Raw genomic sequence first — 24486 nt, 5'->3', positions numbered from 1 at the left:
GGAGGAATAGTTAAACCCAGTGATCCCCAACCAGTAGCTCGTGAGCAACATGTTGCTCTCCAACTCCTTGGATGTTGCTCCCAGTGTCCTCAAAGCTGGTGCTTATTTTTGAATTCCTGGCTTTGAAGCAAGTTTTAATTGCATAAAAAATAAGTATAGTGGCAAGTAGAGTCTCCTGTAGACTGCCAGTCCACATAGGGGCTACCAAATAGCCAATCAGCCCTTATTTAGCACCCCAAGAACTTTTTTCATGCTTGTGTTGCTCCCCAACTCTTTTTACATTTGAATGTGGCTTACGGGTAAAAAAGGTTGGGGACCCCTGGTTTAACCAAATAGGGGACTTTACAAGGACGACTAAAACCCAAGAAAAGTGAAAAAAGCTCCTGCTGCTCTAACTGAATACAACCCTGAAACTGCAACGTTACCGTTTTTAAACATGAAAGCTATCAGTCTTTTTTTATACAGTTGTGTTCGTCTATCATCTAATAGAATGTAAACCCATAAACAGCATTTTGCCTTTAAAAGAAAGTGCCAAAAATATTCTTTAAACAATGTAGCAGAAGTTAGCTCTCTTTAAAACCATCGTAACATTTGTAAGTAAGGTATTTTAAAATTAATTATAATTACACTTTCTTTCATTAGGCGAAATTCTTTGGGCTTACAACCGTTATAAGTGAATTGAACCAGCTTTTCAGGGTTTACAATTATAAAATGTGCAAAATTTGTCATGTGAAAAAGAGTCAACATTATGATTTTTTTAAAAAAAAGTGACAGAGTAAATGAAAGTGTGCATTTCTGTGCCTGCAAAAACCTACATTTGCTTTATTTTTGTCAAGCACAATGTCTACTAAACGTCCAACGAATTCAAGAGCGAATAAAATAAGTGGGTGAGCTCTGCGCCATAGATAATCAGTCTGATCGAGGGCAGTTGTCATACATATATGTTTTCAGGCCACGTCTAGACTGCTCAGGACATTGTGTTTAGGTACTTATTCTCTCCGGCCAGAGAACTTAACATTGAGTTCAAGTCCCCCACCACCATGTTTGGAACAACAGCTCCTGTATTTCGCAGTGTGGTCAAGTGTGAGGAAGCTTGAGAACTTCCTGCTAGTACATTGGGGCTAATATTCCCAGGCATCAAAGCATTATCTGCATCATCTATAATTGCTGTAAAATCAATTTGTGTATTCTCCAGATCAAGACTGTCCAATGTATTGGCAGCTGGACATGAACTTGTGTAAGGCACTGTCTTTAGAAAGCTATGACTTGCATTGTACTGGCCATGTTGATGTCCATCACAGCTGGTCTGGTTTAGATTTAGTGGTGTAGTAAGTTTATGGACCCCTGGTTTACTTTGATGCATTTCCATTTGACCTGTGTAATACATCATGCTTGTATTATTGGTGACTTCAGACTGAGGCTGAATTGGAGGAAGGCAGGCCATTCTTCTTGGGCTTGATTCAGATGACTGGTAAGATGGACTAAGCTGATTTGGACTACCCATGTATGTTGACTGACTTGATACACTGTGTTGCCTGCTTAAAGGTTTGGGGCCACAGGGGGGATGGGGCATCATGTCAAAGTTGTAACACTGACTGCTTGGGCTTCCCATTGCTTTGGTGTGACTAGACTGGCTGTCTTGAGAGCTTGGGCTCATTAGGTTGTTTGGTGATGGCTTGCCCTGATAATTCATATACTTAGGACCCATATAAACAGCAGCATTAGGAGTATTCTTGTGCTGGTTTTGCCCAGTGTCTACATCATCCCCACTGTTGGTCATCATGGCCATACTTTTTGGATGTTGCTCCCACATTAGCGCTTGTTGGGACTGGACATAGTTTCTGACCATTATTTCCTTCACCTGCATTATGGGTGTCTGAGACCTACGCCCTGGAGGGCTTAGCAAATTAGGGTTAAGGCCAACATTGAAGCAAGAGTTCTGAGTGCTGTCTTGTTGCCCTTGGTAATCACAGTTTGTTGCTTCAGATGACAAAGGCATTGTATTTGTCTTTGTAAAATGATGCTCTTGTCTAGAAGGATGTTTCATGTTTTGACAGGACATCATGGCAGGAGCTGAATGGTGGAACTGTTGTTCAGGCTTAACCTGCACCTGACCCCCATGGTTATATTTCTGATTATTCATATACATTCCCTGCTGGCATGAATTTCTGTTTACAGGACAACCCTGCTTTGTTGATTCTGGGACTGTACAGTTTGAGAGCTGACTCTGGCAATGATTTCCAGGTGACATATTTTGATGCATAATTTGGTGATTTGGCCTTTGGACAGGGTTGTCCATGGTTCCTGAACTAACCTCATTCCACTGTACAGGTAAATTAGCACAGTTGTACGCTTGCCTTGTGTTCTGAAAATGCTGGTTATGAGCAGTCATTTGACACTGGTTGAAATTTGAAACATTACTCTGGCCTGAGTAATTCTCTGCATTTAGATGCATGTTGCTGATAGCTCGCTGGGAATGGCTGTAGACATTTTGGCTTTGACCATCTAACCCATGAATTTGGGGATTAAAGTTCATATGGTCATTGGGTGCAGTCAGCTGAGATCCTTGACCCTGGTAGTTCATATAGTGCTGCATTTCATTAGACTGGATAAAGCCTTGTTCCTTTGTATGGCATACTTCATCGGGACCTGCTGTTTCCATAAAAACATTCTCAGTAATGCTGGGAGGCCGTGGAGAAAACATATGTCTTTGTAAATTAGCATCAGATCCTCCATATGCTTGCTGAATACTGGTACCTTGTCTCCCCATCATAGATACATTCATATTTGTCATACTCTTGAAGCGCTGCACTTTTGGCACTGCTTGAATATCTCCCCCAGTTCTTGCAGGGTCACTAGCTCTTCTTATTCCAGCACCTGGTGCTTGAGCTGGGTGAATAATACCTGTTCCATAGTTGTGATACTCATTGCTACTATGTCTTCTCTGTAGGGAAGAGATGGCTGATCCACGATAATCACTAGAAGCAAATGCCATCCTGTTATTTGTATTCATCCTCTCCATGTTGGGCAGTGGGGTAGGAGGAGGACCACCTGTTGCTGCAGCATACTTTGCCTTTAATCTATATTGCTGTGCAGGAGTAAGGCCCGGAAGCCCACTAGCACAAACAGCTTCATTAGAATGTCCAGAAGGGTCTGTAGAAATGTCATACGAATCCACCATGTTGCCAGAATCACCTGCTCTTTGATTGGGTGGGTATGGGGACACCACTGAGGATCTGCGGCTCACAGTATAGGCTGAGCTCATGGTGCTTGTAGTGCTGTTCCTCCTGTCATTAAGGTGATTTACATGGCTGCTGGCTGGCAATTCTATACCATGTTGATTGTGAGACATACCCAGTGGTCCGCAGACAACAGACATATCTCCCTGAGGACCTGACAAGACAAGAAAAGTGATTCAGCGATAAACATAAAAAGGTCGATTTTAGTGGGAAACTAGTTCAATGATCTGGCTTTATGTTATTTCCCAAGACCTGCACGTTCTCATAATATTCATTTGCAAAGTTTTGCGTGATTGTTTAAAAACTCTTTTAATTCCAATTTTTCAACCCGTTTAATTTATTCTGCCAGTATTTTTATTCCCTAGGAGTAATAATACTTACCACTGTTGTGGATAGAAGGCAGTTTGACCATCTTTCCTGAGGATGGGGTTTTACGTAGTTGGTTCAGTTTGTCAATCCTAAGATTCTCCAACTTTCTTAGGGCTGAAGCACCTGCAGTGCCCATTGAATCTACAGAAGGAATATCATCTAGGTTGGTGAGGTCCTCAAAGCTTCCTCCTGTGTTGGCATTCATTTCCACACCGCTATCATTATTGTTGGTGCTTCCCAAAGGGGACCTTTCACTGCTGCAAGATGACTGTCCACCAGGACTGGGCTGAGACTTCTGTAAAACAGGTAAAAATAGAATTATAATGTCAAATTTCATAAAAACCCACAGATCTTGCAAACATAATTCAGTGCATTTATATATCTGATTTTTTTTTCAAGTTGTTAAGGTTGCTCTAGATATATTATAGAATTATAAGATATATACATATCCAATTTGCTATGTGCATCCAGCTATTTGCAACATAAAAGAGAGTGCAGCTACTTTTTGTTGTTTTTCATATATATATATATATATATATATATAGACAAATACAAGAGTCCTCTGCACTCAACCCATTATCAATATATTTAAGACATAGACATTTTGTGCATACTGCTACTGAAAAATGCCTTACCCTTTAAACAAATATATATATGCTATTTTTGAGAATCCATATTATAAGTTGTTCCTTGTTTTCTAGGGTTGTATATAATCAGGTTTATGCAATTTACCTTTATCAGTCCGGTGTACCTAGAATAATGGCAATTGACTGGCTTCCCAGACGTTGCCCACATACCTACCTGGCTTTAGAGAGGAATCTCTTTTTATGGTGTCCAGAGACACTACCATGATAATTAAATAAAATGTAATGGAATACTTAAACACTATTAATATATAAATCCAGGGCCAGAACAAGGGGTAGGCAGAAGGTAGGACAGAGTAGGTGCGTTTGCGCAAAGCTTGGGGGGCACACTCGTTTCCACGTGTACATGCTCTTTGCCCAATGGCCTTGGTCCTGCAAAACTGCTCTCTTCTCATCATAGTCCTTTTGTAAAATAGCTCCCTATCTCTTTGCTTACCAAAGTTATATCTGGCACAGCAAGTCTTCCATCTTCCTTGCAAGCTGAGCTTGCTTCCATATCCAGCTGATTTTCCCCTTTAACATTTTGATTCCCAGGTCCCTCGTGACCGGGCTGAGCCCTGAGCATCCCATCTCCACGGTGCTTCTTGGTAATGTGTGCCTCCGGGCCATGTACAGTTTTAACATGCTTCCTGAGAGAACTAGGATCTGTGTAGCGCTTGGTGCAGCCGGGGATCTTGCATACATATGGTTTCTAGAAAATACAGAGATTGTACCAAATTGAAACTGATAAATGTTCAATAAAGCCCCACTTAACCGACCAAACTAACACCTATCACTAAAATGATAGACGTTTGTATGTTTATATGTACTGAAATGTATGCTCATACATACTAAGGGAATCCAGAGTTATTCCTGGCAGTATGATTTGTTTCCCATTTATTAACACTTTTTGATGGTCAAGAAAGTATTTTAATGAAGTGGTATATTAATCAAAGCAAATATATTTGTTAATTTATTGTGCTGTAATAGGGCTCAGCATCAGTGTCTGAACCATTAAGCCTCTCTACAAATTGCAAATTGGAATTAAGGTCCAAGCTGTTTTTCTAGAACACATCATTTCACCTTTACAAATATCTTTAAATGTGAAATGCAAAATATTTTTTTTCCAAGCAGTAACCGTCATTACTGATTGCTAAAACCATTATGCTCAACCAGCTCAGTGGAGGTCCAACACCCACCTATACCATTAACCATGCCCAGATTTGTGGAGCTACAAAGGCCCGGGGCTAGGTTGGCAAAATATTAGGGGCTGCATGCCAGCCAGCCGCTTTCTGGGGAGCACTGGGGTACGCTCCAGTGCAGAGAGGGGTTTGCGGGCTGGCGCTAGGACTGTGCGACCTAGGGGCGGCCGCCGCTAGGAATCTGATGTTGCCATTAACCTCAATGCAAACTGCATGCAAGGAATAACATTTTGGACTACAGGGAGTCCTCAAGTTACATACACCTGACTTACATATAACTCATACTTCCAAACAGAGGCTATTACGGTAACATACTGTGGTTTGCTTAGTATTAGTATTTAGCTTTAATAAACCACCTGCCCCAATTCCCACTGGCATGTGTAAAAATAAACTTGCACAGAAAGGTAAAAATACAGTATATACATTTAATAAGTACATTTATATGTTCCAACTTACATACAAATTCAAACCTACAGGTCCTATCTAGTATGTAACCCGGGGACTGCCTGTATTCTTTTCCACACTGGGATTAATTCTAAATTACCATTCTTGATGGTGTTCTATATAAAAATATATTATGAATTGAGGTGGTGAGACATACACTAAATTTTAAAACCCTAGTTGTTTGACAATACCTCATTAGAGTGAGTTCGGTTTTGGTGCTTGGCTCTGTCGGAGGCATTGGAGAAGGCCTTGTTGCAGCCCTCATGCTCACATACATAAGGTTTTTCACCGGTATGGGACCTCAGGTGAGTCTTCAAGTTCTCAAGTCGTGAATAAGCCTTGTTACATCCCTCAAACTTAAAAAAAAGTCAAATATATATGTTACTAAAGGAAATACAACTATGCTAATTTACAGAATATAATTTAGAGACCCATAGGGTTAAGTTCCCCTATGGTCTGAAAATCTCCACATGTGCTAAGTGTTGGGCCTAAATTGGATCTGGGAGGGGGAGTGAGTCCTTTGTCCCATGTGCTGTGAGCCCTGGCAGATTCCTGGTTTGGCCAGAAGGTGTCACTGTTGCAGTATAAAAAGCTGAGCTGTCATGTGCTCAGGCTCTCTTTCCATTTTCACTCCAGTTGGGAGTGTATGGCTGAGCAGGAAATTTAGCAAAGATGTGAGCTTGGGGTATGGGGGCCACAAGCTTTGTGAAGCTAGACTCCTATCCTAAACAAACAGAGAGTTTCTAGAGCTTTTTACTTTGGTATGGTAAAACATTCTACAGAATAAATATAGCATTCTAGCTTGCACTATTGCAGCTAATCTATTGGAAACAAAATGCCTCCGTAGCTTTCCTTCTCCTTTAATGATATACATCCTATAATACATGTGGTGTTAAATTGGGTTATAATAGCATGCTTAACCAAACTGGCATGATATCATGGGGTAAGTCCCTATTTGTCAGACTAATACACAAGATTTCTCCCAAATTTCAACTTGTAATTAACAATTTATGTCATATTACTTCTGTGTAAATATATATATATATATATATAATCTACAGTCTGGTAATTTCCCTATGGGACCAGACTGTAAATTATATCCTTATAAACGGCGCGTTCTGACGTCGGAACGCGCCGATTATAGCTTAATGCGTCAGCAGCTATCAGTGCTGCACTCTCCCTACAGCTTTCCTCCTGCTTTGTCTGCCTCACTTCCACCTTCACGCTGCGTGCTCTCTCGCGCCTCCTATTAAGGTCGTGCTGCCTTTCCTACCTCACCGTTCTCCATTTGTCTCCCACCCTCTGATGCTTGCTCCCTCTGTCTCTCTTCCTCTTCTGTTCCCCCTCCATTACTGATCTTGCTTCGTCTGCCTCGGGCTTCCTCTTCCGCTCCTCCTCCCTCTGCCCCTCCCACACCCTGTCACCGTTTGCTCCTGTTTCTTCAGCGCTCCAATCCAGGTAACTTCAATATTGCTCCGTCTGCCTCTCTCTACTGCTCCCCCTCCTTCTTCGTCACACTCCATCTGCCCCTCCCACACCCTGTTACTCTTTGTCTCGATCTGTTTGCTGCTCCCACCCCCCCAGCTTCAAACTTTTAGTCTCGCTGCGTCTGTCCCTCCCACTCACGTACCTCTTGTGCCATCAATCTCCTCTTTATCTCACTCAGTTCATCTCTGGAGTTGCCCACCCCCCTGCATTTTACACCCTTCGTGCCTTTCCCCTTCTGCCACTTTTTAACTTAAAGCCAAATGACTGCAACTGCAACCATGTGGTCAGAATGCCACAGAACTTAGTTTAAAGGAGAAGAATCACACAGGGAGACAATAAAAAAAGTAAAAACACTGTAGATTATAATGGATAATGTACCCCCTACAGAAAATTATAAAGATATTAATAGTCACCTCGGAGTTATGTGACCTGTATAAAAGCACTCGGCCTGCGGCCTCGTGCTTTTATATGGTCACATAACTCCTCGGTAACATAATATCTTTATAAATTACAGTAGGGGGTACATTATCCACTATATCTATATATATATATCTATATATATCTATATATATATATCTATATATATATCTATATATATATCTATATATATATATATATATATATATATATATATATATATATATATATATATATATATATATATATATACAGTCGCAGATACAAGCCTAAACAATAAAATAAAAAAGCACAATGCTATGTGTAACTATACACAACATTAGAGATGCTTAATTGTTTTGCTTTGAACAAACTCACTGTGCATTTGTGAGGTTTCTCTCCTGTGTGCCTCCTCATATGGACCACCAGCATATATTGTGCCTTAAAGGGTCTGAGTTCTCGCGAACAGTCTTGCCAGTGGCACACAAACTCCTTCTTTTCCCCATGGATATGCTCATTGTTTATGTGCTGCAGAATAGTTATTAAGGTTCATCAGATACATAAGTCCCCATCATGGAGTGGATAATCAAACAAAAAATATATATTTATTGTAATAGATGAATCTTACATGAACAAGATGTTCCTGAGTGTCAAACTCCTTAGTACAGCTTTCCCAGTGACAGTTGGTCTCGTACACTATTTCCGGCTCATGTTTGCCATCATCCTTCTCCAAGTCATCACGCCCATCCAGCAATCCAAGCAGTGGGTCCTAATTTAAAAAAAACACTCTGCACTGATATGGGAAACTTCAAAAAACATAAAATTTGAGTCCAGTTGCAGGATCTCCCTGGCTACAGAGGGATAGCTCAACTCACTGTCATTTAGTATCTGAAGATGCTCTGCTCTGGCAATGCTTGACAAACATAACTTCTTATGTGCATGAAAAACATCTTTGGCATGGAGACAGAGCTTTACCTATGAGGCTTTTTTTGCTATGGGGTCCTAATTATAACACTAGGCATTGTGCTGACATTTTACCTGTGTTCCAACAGAAGCAGGACTAGATATATCTCCTTCGGATACATCATCTAATCTTTTACTCCCAATTGAATCCAAACCAGTGCTTGACAATGGCTCTGACTTCAACTGTAATGAGAAGGGATACTGCTTCAGCAAAAGTACACGTATAATCTGCACTTTTTCCGGGTTTGACAATAGCAAATAAAATATTAGTAAAAACCCATCGGGAAACACGCCGGGACTGAACATCAGTGTAATACAAACTGTTTGTAACTGAGGAATGTAGACATCATACAATGAACAAGTGTTTTGTTGACCATTTATTGAAATCACTTGGGAGACTGACGGGTAATAAATGGTCTTAAAGGGGATCTATCGCAAAAATGGAAATTTAATAGAAGCTTCAGCCTACTAAAACAAGAAACTTTGTAAATAAATTCAATAAAATATTCTGCATCATTTTTGAAATAATCAGGTTTATGTTCGATATCCCTCTCTCCGCATCTGGTTCTCTTCATTCTGTCTTCATGCAGCAGTTGGATGTCAGATATTCATTGACAGTTAGATCCAATATACCTTATAGGGTAGGGGGCTTCCTTTCCTAGCAGATGTATTAGAGCTCACTCAAATAACTGATTCCAGTACAAACCAAATCTAACAAAATAATTGCATTTTGCAAAAATCTTGCATGTAGAGAGACATGATGTCTGGTGATTATAGAGTCAGCTCTAATACATCTTCTAGGCAAAAGGAGACTCCCTATAAGATATATTGGATTTAACTGTCAATGAATATCTGACATCCAACTGCTGCATGAAGAAAAACAGATGCTGAGAGATAAATAGTGAAGATAAATTTGATTATTTCAGAAACAGTACAGAATATTTAATTGATTGTATTTAGAAAGTTTCTTATTTCATTATGCTGAAGTTTATATTAGATTATAACTTTCGCAATAGTTCACCTTTAAGTTTGCAGCTTGCCTAGTAACCCATAGCAACCAATCAGCAGGCAGCATTTACAAGTCAGCTGTTTGGAAACACATATCTGATCTTATAGGTTACTAGATGTGGACCTTTTTTACATCTCCTTAAAAATTCCTTGAACTTCCCTGTGTTCCACTGTCCTTATATCTGTATTTTAGCAGCGTGGAAGAGAATAAATAAAACAGCAGTATATTAGTTAAAGCGGAAACAAAAATATAAAATTAAGCAATTATAATCTCTTGCTGTGTCTCTGTTCTTACCTGACAGTGCTTGACTGTGCTGCGAGGTTGGAGCATGCCCACTCCTCTGCTGGACAGGTGTTCATGGGAGTTGTAAGACATGAGTGGGTTGTTTCCGTAAGATCCCCCTTGTGGTCTCTGATGGTTAAGGCAATTTTGATAACCAAGGGATGGGCTATATATATAAAAAAAAATTTAAAAAAAACAATGAAACCCATAACCTGCATTTCACATTATTTTCTTTTTATTACTGCAAATATACTGAATGTTACATTTTAAAAACAAAATGAAAAAAATCAGCACTATGCAATGCAGTGGAGCAATAGTTTTTTTTATAATACTTAAAATGGGTGAGGATATACTGTATGAGTTTTTTTGCAGTTTATTGAAGACGTTTGATTTGAAGTTTAGTGAAAGAGTTTGATTTCGTGTCTACATGGGAACGGTATGCTATAATACAGAAAATAACACATATCAAATAATACACATGACAACATACTTTAGTTGGAGAATGACCGCAGCAGAATTTATTAATAGATTTTTAAACATACCATGTACTCTCAAAATACATAAACTAGCCAGCCCAATTCCTTCATTGGGTAGCCTATCCCAAATAGTTCCGCCTTTGGATTCTTCTGGCCAGGAAACTACTTGTATAACAAAATTAAACTTTTGCTCCAGCTGCGACAATATTTTTTTTTTTTTTTTTTAAGCTTTATTAACAACATATACTCAATATATCACACAACCGGGTGGGCGGAAATCTGGACAGCATGTTGACGATGCTCCTCCTTCACCGATCTTCGCCGACTGACAGGTAAGCTAGCCGCGATTTATTAATAGATTTTTAAACGTACCATGTACTCTCAAAATACATAAAGTAGCCAGCCCAATTCCTTCATTGGGTAGCCTATCCCAAATAGTTCCGCCTTTTGATTCATCCGGCCAGGAAACTACTTATATAACAAAATTAAATTTTTCCTCCACGCCAATTCACTTTACTCAGGAAATGTGTAATTGGCACATTCCCATTTAAACATTGCTTTTTCAATGGCGTTTTTCAAACCGACATTAAAGATTTCATTGCCGATATCTGATGAATACCATCTCTTCTGCATAGGCCATCTCCACCTAATTCCAACTCTTCATGTCTGTATGTAAGCAAATTTAAAGATTTCATGAACTTGCAAATTCCAAAATTTAAAGGAAAACTATACCCCCAAAATGAACACTTAAGCAACAGATAGTTCATATCATATTAAGTGGCATATTAAAGAATTTCACCAAACTGGAATATATATTTAAGTAAATATTGCCCTTTTACATCTCTTGCCTTGAGCCACCATTTTTGCTGCCTCAGAGATCACCTGACCAGAAATACTTCAACTCTAACTGTAACAGGAAGAAGTGTGGAAGCAAAAGACACAACTCTGTCTGTTAATTGGCTCATGTGACCTAACATGTATGGTTTGTTGGTATGTTTGTGAGTACAGTGAATCCTACAATCCCAGGGGGCGGCCCTTATTTTTTAAAATGGCAATTTTCTATTTATGATTACCCAATGGCACACACTACTAGAAAAGTATATTATTATGAAAATGGTTTATTTACATGAAGCAAGGTTTTACATATGAGCTGTTTTATGCAATATCTTTTTATAGAGACCTACATTGTTTGGGGGGTATAGTTTTCCTTTAACTTCTTTTTGCAGCATTCCAGAGCCTTCAAATTAGGCTGTTGAAGCCACGGCAACCGAGACACCATTTCTGACCAAACGATAATAGCTTGAGGTAAATTGAAATGTAAAACCGCTAAATCTTTTTTCATCTGTCTAGTAAGATCCCATATTTTCGTTTTACCTATATCGTTCCCACCTAAATGAATGATCACAATGTCAGGTGTTCCCCACTTGTGTAACATTAATGAAAACAATTGCCATAAATCATTCCAAACTGCACCTCTAATGCCTAACCAATGAATCTTAACTCTGTTATATGAAAAACTTAAATTAAGTCCATAACTCCTGATCAATGCTCGTCTCTTGGTCCAATATATGAAAGAATGGCCAATGATCCAAACCAGATACTGCTTGTCACCTGGAATAAATCAATTAACATTTGTCAATTAAATTTGGCCTAATGTACGATCTGTATCTTTTTGAATCCCATCGTCCTAGCCTCCTGATAAAACCCTCGCCAAAACCTAATAATGAAGCTTGGGTTGCAGCTCCAATACGAAAAGAGTGCGACTTATATGCCTTAGGCTCCATGTTCAATTTTTGTAAACAGCGCTTAAGAACATGTTCTAATTGAAATTTAGTAAGTGGTAAGCCATCAGAATAAATGAAAAAAGAACCATCTACATTAGGTCTAATGGCGAGAAAGCTCTCATAGGCTTTGACCGGGCATAGATTTGAATGTTCAAATGATCCTATCCACAGCAGTGTTCCTTTGCCTAACTGGTCAGTTTTGGATTTTTTAATTAAAACTCTCAATTTATTATCTACCAGTTGCACATCGTTTATATGTAAACCACCTTGTTTCAATTTTGAAGCACTAACAGCCTCACTTACTCTTAATGCTGCAAAAAAACCATCAAGAGGAAGAGTAATTTAAACAAAGTAACTTCGTAATCAGATAAGCAAACTGACTCTGATACAAGTAACAATTTGTGTAACAGATCCAAAGTAATTGGCTTTCTTTTATCAGCTACAAATTTTACTTTATGCCAACCTTTTAAAAATTGTTTAACAACTGCTGCTTTAGTGACATCAACATGACCAAACAGTCTCAAAAAGAAAGAAATGCCAGACAGTTGTTTTCTAACATAAGCTACCGAATGTTGAGCATCAATATGCTCCAACATTAACAAAATTAAATGATCTAAATCCCCATTGACTCCTTCCCTTTTTGCTTTATGATTTAACCAATTTTGCCAAGTGCTCAGATAATCCCTCCAAGTTTTCTTTGAAAGCGATTGAGAAATAAACTCTTCTAATTTGTTGCTATTAAATTCCACAGATAACTCGGGCAGTTGAAACTTTCTGGATCGATGTCTCCCGCTAGCTGACTGAAAAGAGCAAGCTGAAAACGAGACAAAGCATCTTCCATTGAGTTCTGACACCCCGGAACATGTTTTGCTTTTATCCATATGTTATGCTTGAATGCTCTAAAAACAATTTGTCGTAAGATATTTACCACTGGCGGAGATTTTGCTGATAAAGTATTTATTACTTGAACTACCCCCATGTTGTCACAATGTAATATAATCCTTTTATTAACAAGTAGATGACCCCAAATTTCTAACGCAACCAATACTGGGAATAGTTCAAGTAAAACCAAATTTTTTATTAAATCTGTTTGACTCCAATAAGTGGGCCAAGCCTCACAACACCAATGTTGTTTAAATATTACGCCAAAACCCGTTGATGCTGCAGCGTCAGAATAAAGGTGTAGTGCAGAGTTTTCAATGAAATTATCCTGCCAGCAGGTTCTACCATTGAAATGTATTAGAAACTGCTGCCAAATGATCAAATCCTCCTTAACTTCGTTAGGGATACAAATATGCCAGTTAAGGTTACACATATCAACTGTAAATTGTATGAGCCTCCGATTAAAAACCCTACCGATCGGGATTATCCTTGTCGCAAAATTTAAATGCCCTACTAACGATTGAATATGTTTTAGTGTCAGCTTTTTGGCTGCTAGAGCAGCCGAAAGCAAACTTCTTAATTTTTGAAGTTTTGCATCAAGTAGTCTAAATTCCATTTTGACAGAATCAATTTTGATCCCTAAAAACTGTAAAGTATTAGTCGGTTTAAATGTCTTATCCATGGCTATAGGTATCCCAAATTTTTTAGCTAACAACAAAAATGTGCTTAAAAGAATGTTGCAAGTGTCTGTACCGGCTGGACCGATAAATAAAAAAATCATCTAAATAATGTAAAATAAATTCAGAACCAGTTTCAAATTTAACCGTCCATTCCAAAAAGTTTGAAAATAATTCAAAATAATTGCAAGAAACGGCACAGCCCATAGGCAAACATCTGTCATAGTAATAACCCCCATCAAAATGGAAACCTAACAGAAAATAACAATCGGGATGAATCGGAAGTAATCTGAAAGCAGACTGAATATCACTTTTTGCTAATTGTGCTCCTGCACCGCAAAGTCTGAGTAAGTTAACCACTTTATCAAATGATGAATTCATCTAAAAGAGCCAGTTTCCTTTTTAGGTACTACTCCTAAAGGAGAAATTCTCATATTAAACAATGGGATATCTTTAAAAGGACCAGCAATTCTGCTGTAAGATAATTCCTTAAGTAATTTTTCTCTGACAATTTCAGGATATTTTTTAGCTGATTTTAAATTATCTACTACAACTGGAGACCATTTTGTGTTATCAGTCGGGATTATAAAACCTTCACTAAAACCCGATTCAAGTATTGTTGCTTTCTGTTGGTTTGGATAGACCCTTAAGTAGGGTAACATTGCGGACAGTATCACTGGCGTTATCACTTTTTTGGTGCTGTTCTCTTTGATTGGATTTTCCAGCTTGAGTAAATCTCTTTTACCCCCGCGCAAATAGAGCATTCATGTTTATAACGGCAACTATTTTGCCATTTGCACCAACAAGCATTCCTACCTACAACATTCTTAGTCTGATTCTGCAGCGGCTGAGGTTTTGGTGCTAACATTCCCATCCATAAATCTATGTCCTTAGAACCCCAAAGCATAGACTTATGAACTGCCATTTTTTTTCTTACTCAGTCATCATATAAAAACCAAGCTACTTCGCCATAGCTTCTATATGCCTCCAAAATAATATCTAAATGTTTAAATAAACCCGGACTCAAATTGGGAAACCTCTCACATAATATATTAGAATATATGCAGAAGGCCTGCAACCAATTTGTGAATGTCCTGGCCACTGGTCTGTGTCTCTCCTCCTCAGTATCCCCTTTATGGTCTGATTTTAAAAATTCCTTGGCCAAGGGCAAAAGTGAAAACAAGTCTACATAATCACCTTTTATGATTTTTTCCTTAACTGCGCCTGATAAATGTAGGCTAAGCGGAGTAGCCTGACACACAAATACATCTTTATAACTATTTTCATGAATTCCTGTGCTTATTTGCATATTTGCCGCACCAGGAGAGTTAGCGTTAATTAAAGTTTTAAATATATTACCTAGTTCTTGTAGTAGTCTTGAACCCTGCTCCGCACTTGCCTGTGGATGTGGATCCTGTTGAATGCCGACCTGAGCTGGGAGGGAGGGAGGAACAGAGGCTGCCCTAGCCACCGTAGGATGGCTAGAAGTGTTTGGCATCGCTAAAGTAGCAAGCCCAGCTGTTTGAGCCCCAAAGACACTTGCATCAGCGCTCTGGAGCTCCATGGCAGCCTCCGATGCCATCCCAAACTCGACCTCCGCCAGCAAAGACGTCTGCGGTGGTGAAGACGCCGGCCATCTAGGGACGTTGCTAGCAGACTCCGATGACGTGCTTGGCCTCTCTTGACTTGTCCCAGGATCCGAGCAGAGAAGCGACGGCGGAGCGTGGGACCTCGTCTGACCATCTGAAGTGGAGCGGAGTTGTCCCTGAAGATTCTTGCCTGAAGCGGAAACAGCCTTGCTTGATGCTGCTGGGGTGCGGAGATTCTTCCGTGGAGCGGCGGCCGATAGCTTCTTCCTCTGCGCCGGAAGACTCTTGAATGCGGCTTTTTTAACCGGAGCTTTTATTTTTCCTCTTTTCGTAGGCGACGATCTGATTGGCTAATTGCCGGACCCGGAAGTGTCTTCTGATTGGCAGGCGGAGTTCTCATCGGAATCGCCTTGAAGCTCCTGACGGCAACCCACGATGACGCGATTGATTTCTTCCAGACCCGCCTTCTCCTGAAGCCATTGTAGGACATCCTCAGCGGCGAGCGGCGGAGGTTCCGATGCGGCTGTAGCGGCAAATCTGGACAGCATGTTGACGATGCTCCTCCTTCACCGATCTTCGCAGACTGACAGGTAAGCTAGCCGCGAACCGGCTTTTATAACCCTTCTTTTAGGTCACGTGATTGCTAACCACCAATCACTTTCTTTTCTACCCAGCTGTCGCCCGGGACCTTCAATCAAGCCAGGGACTTTGCTGACTGCAATTTTCTACCTCAGGTAAGCATATAAAATTAACTCTTTCTTTACAGCAACCTTCCCATGCCTGCTATTAAGTGTTAAGCAGACTTAAGCCTACATAAATGCTTGTTAAACACATCAAAAAGCATATTTTCCAATTCAATGTTTTTTTTAAGCAAGTAAGTGCACTTTTGTGAGTTTTCTATGCATTCGAAATGCATTTCTCTTACAGTATTACAATAAAAAAATGAGATGCAAATAAATTCAATTGTGTTAAAACACAGATCTCAAAACTGGTGGGTACAGCCAGGCAGAATAAAAGGGAATGAATTAGCTAACGTTAAAGTGCAATCAAACCTGCGTTCAAACATACACCTTTTTGCTGTACAGTGCTTTGCCCTCAAGCAGGGCTATACAAATAAAAATATACGTACATACGCCTGAATAAAATGCCTTTATATAGGGGCCAAAAAGTGTAATTGATTCCACACAGTTGAGGGCTCATTTACTTGTATAAGTGTGAAACAATGTAATGATTGCAAAATTGTGTAAATTTAAATACAGTTCACAAAGGTATATGTCTATATTGCTCCTCTATACTTGAGCCTTGTACTGGTTGCTTTTGCATTTTACCAGATGCAAAGTACAGGGCACACTGATGCAACTCACTTTCATCTTATCAATATCACATTCCCAACTGATAGCACATAGTGATAGACGAATTTATTCGGCAGGCGCGAATTCGTGGCTAGTTTCGCGTTTTGCAAAACTGCCGCGAAAATCAGCCGGCGTCAAACATTTTCTTGATGCCGCCAAATTTTTTTTTTGCCAGTGTCAATTTTTACGCCCACAAATTGACGCCGGCGTGAAAATTTGCGTTTCACAAATATTTGTTTCCCGAATTTCGCTGGAAATTTTTCGTCAAAACTAAACTTGACGAATTCTCCCATCACTAATTGCACACCCCCACTTTAGCACAATGCTAATTCACAATATTTTGGAACACAGATGTTAATTAGCACCTGTATTTATTATGAAATTCTGGTTAAAGAACAGCAATAGAACAGCAAAAGAACATGGTGCTTTTCATGAACTGTTTTTATGAATCTTCTACATTTGTGTTTATATTAGGGATGCACCAAATCCACTATTTTGGATTCAGTCGAACCCGGGAATCCTTCACGAAAGATTTGGCCGAATATCGAAACAAATCCTTATTTGCATATGCAAATTAGAGGTGGGAAGGGGAAAACATTTTTCACTTCCTTGTTTTGTGACAACAAATCACGAGATTTCCCGTCCCTCATTTACATATGCAAATTAGGATTCGGATTCAGTTCAGCCTTGCAGAAGGATTCGGCTGAATCAGAATCCTGCTGAAAAAGGCCAAATCCTGGTGCATCCCTAGTTTATATTACCTGATAGTTCCAATAGACAGGTGGCCATAAGACCCACTAGCTGAAGGACATCGAGAATTAATGAAAGCAACCAAGGAATTGGGAGAGGTCCTGATCATGGTTTGTAGATCAATGCTGGCATCCGACAGCGGGGAGATGGACATAGCTCTCTTTTTGCTCAGCTTCATTGTACTTCGAGGAGTAGAGAAACGCGATCCTTTATGGAAGTGAAACAAAACAGCATTAAGGTCATAACACAATTAGGCTCAATATATTTTATTCTGTATTGGTCCTGCAATCTGATCTGAAGGCCTGCAGTTGTCATCAAGTTATAAAAAAGGCTCATTAAAATATAATTATAATAAAATTAACATGTAATGAACTTTGAACACTTACTTAAATACTTCTCAGGCAACGCACGCTTATTAAAGGAATTGTTCAGTGTAAAAATAAAAACTGGGTAAATAGATAGGCTGTGCAAAATAAAAAATGTTTCTAATATAGTTAGTTAGCCAAAAATGTAATGTATAAAGGCTGGAGTGATTTTATATATGTCAGTCAGAACACTACTTCCTGCTTTTAAGCTCTCACTGGTTACCCTGGCTACCAGGCAGTAACCAATCAGAGACTTGAAGGGGGGCCACATGGGTCATTTCTGTTGCTTTTGAATCTGAGCTGAATGCTGAGGATCAATTACAAACTCACTGAACAGAAATGTACCATGTGGCCCCCCCTTCAAGTCACTGACTAACTCAGAGTTATAGAGCTGAAAAGCAGGAAGTTGGATTCTGGCTGTTTTATTAGACATCTGTTCACTCCAGCCTTTATACATTACATTTTTGCCTTACTAACTATATTAGAATTTTTTTTATTTTGCACAGCCTATCTATTTACACAGTTTTTGTTTTCACACTGAACTGTTCCTTTAAAGATTATAGCCACAGCCATATCTATAAAATATGATGAAAGACCCTATTCTATACATTGCAATGGTATTAAGGTTGCACAAAGAGGAACTTAAAAGATATTAAGCTTCTCCTCAATTCCCTCTCACTTTGACACCCATACGTTTTTTGCTTTATCTTGCAGTCCAAATGACGACATTGATGCTCACCATCTGTACCTGCCAAATGATCGCTGGCTTGTGCCAATCCAAATCCATGGTGACTGGTCATAAGGTTGGTTTGATGGCAGTACGGCATTTCACTCATTCCTGAAAGTAATGGCAAGCCAGATGAATAAAGTGCAGTGCATCAAAGATCATCTCCAGACAGAAACAGCTAACTCTTAAATAACACCGTTCTACCATTCACCCAAGAATTCCATAGATATATTATAATCCACTGTAATCCTCAAAGCTCAAGAGATACCTTCAAATGTCAAACATTTACTGCTTTTTTTTATTTTGTCTGAATACATGCATGATGAGATTTCTATTTAAAAGGATAGAATCATGCTGACTTTGTTTGAACCTGATCCAAAATGAAGCAATCAAAAGTTTGTATTAAAATAGCTGTTCATTGATTCATCACTCAGTTATGGATTGTTCCACTATAGGAATGAGAAGGCTTTGACCCCTCTCTGATCTATTGCTTAAAAATGTGCCTACTGCCTCTATATTTTTTTCCATGAGACCAGACACTGACCTTCCGCCATAACATTAGGAGACCTCAGGTAGCAATGCTCCACATAGCTGTTCACAGGAGGGTTCATGGAGTTAAACACAGCAGCGGGCGGACACTGGCGGGACGCCATTCGAATGGATCTCTTCAGTCACTGGTGCATCTGGTGCTTTCTCCAAAGTGCTATAGCAAAAAAACATTTATGTGAAATACAACGATGCAAAATGCCATAAGGCACCAAAGTACAGGTTAGGGATCTGTTATCCAGAAAACCCGTTATCCAGAAAGTTCTGAATTATGAAAAGACCGTCTCCCATAGACTCCATTTTATCCAAATAATCCAATTTTTTTTTAATTATTTCCTTTTTCTCTGTAATAATAAAAAAGTACCTTATACTTGATCCAAACTAAGATATAAGTAATACTTATTGGAGGAAAATCAGAAACCCATTATCCAGAAAGTACCAAATTATGAAAAGGCCATCTCCCATAGACTCCATTTTATCCAAATAATCCAATTCTTAAAAAATTATTTCCTTTTTCTTTGTAATAATAAAACAGTAGCCTGTACTTGATCCAAACTAAGATATGAGTCCTTATTGGAGGCAACACCAGCCTATTGGGTTTATTTAATGTTTAAATTATTTTCTAGTGGACTTAAGTTATGAAGATCCAAATTACAGAAAGATCCGTTATCCAGAAAACTTTAACAGAAAACAGTTCCCATAGCTGCATAGGGCAAGAGGTTATCAATCCCATTTTAAAAACAAAACACACACATTGTAAAGTGTGCACTCCTTTACATATACTGTCTCAACCTGTAAAGCACTTCAAACAAAGTTCCTGTGTAGTCCACAACAATTAATTCAACTACGGATGTAATACACAAATCTAACAGTAGATGGGGCCATTAGAGAACTGTTCATTTTTTTTTGGTTATATTTTTGACTGCAATATTTGCTAAAAATCAACTCTCACTGGTTTTTGTTCAGCAAATTCTGAGTATCAATAGAATCACATTTAACAAGTGAGAAAATGACCATCATTATATACACGCAAGAACAAAGCACTAGATGTTTGTAGGCTGTCGCACTATTGTGCAAATAAACCACACTTTTTTGGCCCAATATAAAAATATTATTTTACGGTGTGTCTATATGTGTATCATTTAATATGGCCTTAAATACTGTGGTTATATATCTGTCTGCATCTTTACATCATAATATACCTATTTTGTATAAACCAAATATTTGTTCCTAGAACAAAAGAAGTGACCGCCTGGAGAATTCAAAAGGAACTTTTGATAAATACCGTGAAGTTTTGTAGGCAGCAATCATGTGTTTTTGTGGCTCGGATTCGTGGAGATTAGTCGCCCGTCGACAAATCTCTTCTTCTTCGGGGCGACTAATCTCCTCGAACTGACTTCCCCTGCCTTCCTGCCGGCTATAATGTAAATCGCCTGCAGGATGGCACTCGGAGCGCTTTGTTTTCCGTAGTCGCCCTAAGTTGCCTCACGAGGAAACTTCGGCGACTTTGGAAAACGAAGCACTCCATCCCGCCAGCGATTTACATTCTAGCCGGCGGGAAGGCAGTACAGGGAGATTAGTCACCCTGAAGAGGAGGATATTTGTCGCCGGCGACTAATCTCCCCGAATGTGAGCGTTTCTCTGCCCTAAAAAGGTAGTAGCTTCCTGTATAAAAATAGCAATACTGCTATGAAGGGCCAGTACTTATCCCGTCAAATGTTAATCTTGGTCACTGAAAGTTATGGAATGTTGCTTGTGAGGCATTCTTATTCTTATTGATCCCAGCATGGCTAAATCTCTCCAGTAAAGGGAAGGTTACAATATTTTCAAGCACTAACTGGCTGGGTCGGGAGAGGTCACGGAGAGGTATTTATGTTGCAGACCCAAGTTGTTCAACAGCTGAGTTGCCTTTTAATGAGGCCTGGGTCAGCTGATGTTGCTCACAAGTTCCTCCCTCTACTTGGGTGGTTTTGGGGAAGACTGAGGGAAGCCAGCAGCTTTCAGTCAGCCAAAATAACAATGGGACAAGCTGAATTCTATAGCTCCCTGAAGGGATCTCTAGCTTCCCGACTTGTAGGGGGAAAGCTGGATAATGGCTTTTATTTCCACTCGCCTTCCCTGGCTGCCTATTCGTGTGTATTTTAAAAGCCCACCTGGCACCTGAAATGCCTCATCCTTGCCATCTATATTGTTAAAATGTATGGTTTACTAGTACTAGTACGTGTAGGCGCCGAACACAGGAAAAATGCAGCATGTTGCGTCTCAACCTGCGTTCAGCGCCTGTGTGAGTACAGCCCCATTGAAAAAAGCTAAATGCGTCTTTTCCTGCGCTCCCCTGCGGCGGAAAGCAGAAAAACGGAACGCAGGGGAGCGCAGCTTCAACCACTCGTCAGTAAGAGCCCTTATACAGGAATTCAGCAGGTTGTATGTGGCGAATAGACAATTTCGAATTCTTAAAGGGCCAGAGTATGATAAATCTCGAAAATCGAATTTGAATTGTTTAAAAAAAACTCGAATTCAGTTTGGATAATTCCCTAGTCGAATGAGACCATAAAAAAAATGTAAAAATTTGAATTTTCAATTCAACCCTTACTAAATCTGCCCTAAATGTATTTTTTATCGATTTAAATTAAAGCACATGCATCGTTAGAATGAAAAAGCCAATTCTACTAATATAAACTGATGATAACCCTCTCAAAGCATTTAACATATATGAGAATTTTGCAGCTGCCTATATGTATACCGAGAAAGACTGATTCAGGAAACAGAATAGAATAAAATAAAATAAAAATATCTGTTTGTGACGTTGAATGCAAAAAGTAACCTTCACTACACACCCACAATAACACAAACGAATATCTTCAGCTGCATACTGAGACCTGTAAGTGCTGTACTATTTATATTCATATTTATATCCAGTATTTTTTTTAATGCCTTATGTCTATATGGGCCATGTCTACTGTTTCTACCCATTCAACAATTTTTCCATAAATTCATATCCCATTCATATAATTTTCCTATTTGGTTATATAGTTGGAATGTTTAGGGTTAGAGCACAAGGCCCTAAATAGTTTTGTGCTGTACAAGATTCCTCATTAAAAAACAACTGAAAAAGGTCAGGCTGTGCTTGTGCATTAGCCTCTCTTTATTCGATTCACATGATTTCCTGAATTTATTCATTGAATATGGCCTACAAAAATGGTTTTAACCGGCACCCTAAAACAGAAAGGGGTCTGCAAAAGGTTGATGTGGGGTATTGCCCATCTCATATTCTACATCTGATTTAATAAAGGGCACTGTGTAAACTCATGGTGCATAATATAATCGTAGAATATAAAGCAAATGCATTTCTCAAACAGCCAGGCGAGTAAATCCTTCTTTACAACACTATATGGAATATCAAAACATTACTAATGGATCATAGTCTTTTAGGTTAAAAAAGACACGTTCTCCGAACTGCCAGTTGAACCCGAAAAAACCCCTTGTATGGACTTCCAAAGGGCTCCCAGCCCATCTCATTTGACTCTTTGAGCCATCAAGAATCACTTCTATTTAAATAAAAAATGGCGTTGTGGTTTGGTGTACCCATGTTGGTATAAATGTTGTATTCTATAGGTTTTGGTGTTAGACAGTTACTACAAGGCATATTATACGTCTAGCTGTACATCATGTCACTTACAAATGAATAAGTATAGGATAATGCATAAGAATTTGAGATCATTTGCAATTCCTCCTTCTGATAAGACTGACTGTACACTGGCACACAGTACCAGAGAAACTTGAGAGATGAGAGATATCATGTGGGGCACCAATTTTAAGAACCGCTCAGCCATATCTTTAAGGCATGCTGATAAACGTTCATCTCTAAAGTCATCACGGCCTATTCAATATCTAGAGAATATACCACGGATGCATATTACTGAGGGAACTCTCAACATTTAATAAGGTAACTTTATCATACTTAAACTGAGGAATCGTATAACGTGTAAGACAAAAAGCAAAGCCGTAGGTTGAGGCTCATCTTGATGGCTATCCCTTGCCCAGATGAATCAGAACAGACAGAGTGGTGCCACTGGTTTATTAGATGAAGTATTTAATGTCTTTGTGTGACAGACGCTTGAGAAACAGTATCACGCAACCCTGCAGTCCAAAGCTGTTTACAATCCAAGGTTTTCTAACACATAAACAAAGGAGAAACTGGCGCTTAGTATCGCAAGCTCTTGTCTGGAAAGTTAACATCGTCTAACGGTAGCCCGAAATGTCATTCCATTAACTGGTTGGGCGGAAAACGGCACTGACATTTTTGCGAGAAATAGGACGCATTTCAAAGAGTGCACTAAAGGTAAATCCTGGTTGAGTAATATTACAATACTATAATACACGAATGGAACCGGTGCTCAGGACTTGGCATTTTCCAGGTAAGTTCACAAAATAATAATTTAAACATTAAAAAAATCTAGTACAGGTATAAGACCTGTTATCCAGAATGCTCAGGACCTGGAGTTTTCCAGGTAACAAATCTATCCATAATTTGGATTTTCATAAGTTCACAAAATAATCATTTAAACATTAAAAAAAATCTTGTACATGTATATGGCCTGTTATCCATAATGCTCAGGTCCTGGAGTTTTCCAGGTAACAAATCTTTCCATAATTTGGATTTTAATACTTTAAGTTCACAAAATAATCATTTAAACATTAAATAAATCTAGTACAGGTAAAGGGCCTGTTATCCAGAATGCACAGGACCTGGGTTTTTTCCGGATAACGGATATTTCCGTAAGATCTTCATACCTTACGTCTACTAGAAAAGTATGTACACATTAAATAAACCCAATAGGCTGATTTTGCTTCCAATAAGGATTAATTATATCTTAGTCTGGATCAAGTACAAGCTACTGTTTTATTATTAAAGAGAAAAAGTAAATCATCTTTAAAAAATTAAATTATTTGGATAAAATTGAGTCTATGGGAGATGGCCTTCCCATCCAGAGCTTTCTGGATAACGGATTCCATTCCTGTATGGTATTGTTTAAATTGTAAGGCTAAAGATTTGGTTCACATGTGCAAGAAACATATGTACACCACTTTGTATATTTCTTATTTCCCATGATCTCCTCACCTGTTTGTAGTGTACTATACCTGAATAAAGTGAGCTTGTAGTACTGTTAAATGTAAAGTCATTTTAGTTCCAAATTAGGCACAAAAATTTAAAGCAAAAAAAAAACAAAAAAACAGGATTTGTATATAATTCATAAATTTCATTAAGAGCCCATATAAGGCTTCATCTCTGCTAAATTTTACTTTTAGGTTAAAGATGTGT

At 38.9% G+C, this 24486-nt stretch overlaps 1 protein-coding gene across 5 annotated transcripts in view; it reads right to left on the bottom strand.

Moving 5' to 3' along the window:
* Positions 1 to 203: 203 nt before the first annotated feature.
* The window catches only part of gli1.S (GLI family zinc finger 1 S homeolog), an 86625-nt gene continuing 62342 nt past the window's right edge, over positions 204 to 24486 (bottom strand). The window contains exons 2-12 of one of the 5 annotated variants that reach the window (XM_018250072.2): positions 19162 to 19320; positions 18630 to 18728; positions 17537 to 17732; positions 10028 to 10181; positions 8800 to 8907; positions 8390 to 8530; positions 8140 to 8289; positions 6069 to 6233; positions 4689 to 4943; positions 3621 to 3903; positions 204 to 3393 (exon numbers count right to left, since the gene is read on the bottom strand). In XM_018250072.2, the coding sequence (XP_018105561.1) occupies positions 968 to 3393; positions 3621 to 3903; positions 4689 to 4943; positions 6069 to 6233; positions 8140 to 8289; positions 8390 to 8530; positions 8800 to 8907; positions 10028 to 10181; positions 17537 to 17732; positions 18630 to 18728; positions 19162 to 19270 (4086 nt within the window). In that variant the 5' untranslated portion in view covers positions 19271 to 19320 and the 3' untranslated portion in view covers positions 204 to 967. Of the gene's footprint in view, positions 3394 to 3620; positions 3904 to 4688; positions 4944 to 6068; positions 6234 to 8139; positions 8290 to 8389; positions 8531 to 8799; positions 8908 to 10027; positions 10182 to 15193; positions 17334 to 17536; positions 17733 to 18629; positions 18729 to 19161; positions 19321 to 24486 lie in introns of those variants that run through there. The other 4 variants (XM_018250073.2, XM_018250075.2, XM_018250074.2 and 1 more) reach the window with 4 other exon arrangements.

The sequence above is a fragment of the Xenopus laevis genome, chromosome 2S (assembly GCF_017654675.1).
Source record: "Xenopus laevis strain J_2021 chromosome 2S, Xenopus_laevis_v10.1, whole genome shotgun sequence".
Classification (NCBI taxonomy): domain Eukaryota; kingdom Metazoa; phylum Chordata; class Amphibia; order Anura; family Pipidae; genus Xenopus; species Xenopus laevis.
The sequence above is the reverse complement of the archived record's forward strand: the minus strand, read 5'-3'. Positions and strand labels throughout refer to the sequence as shown.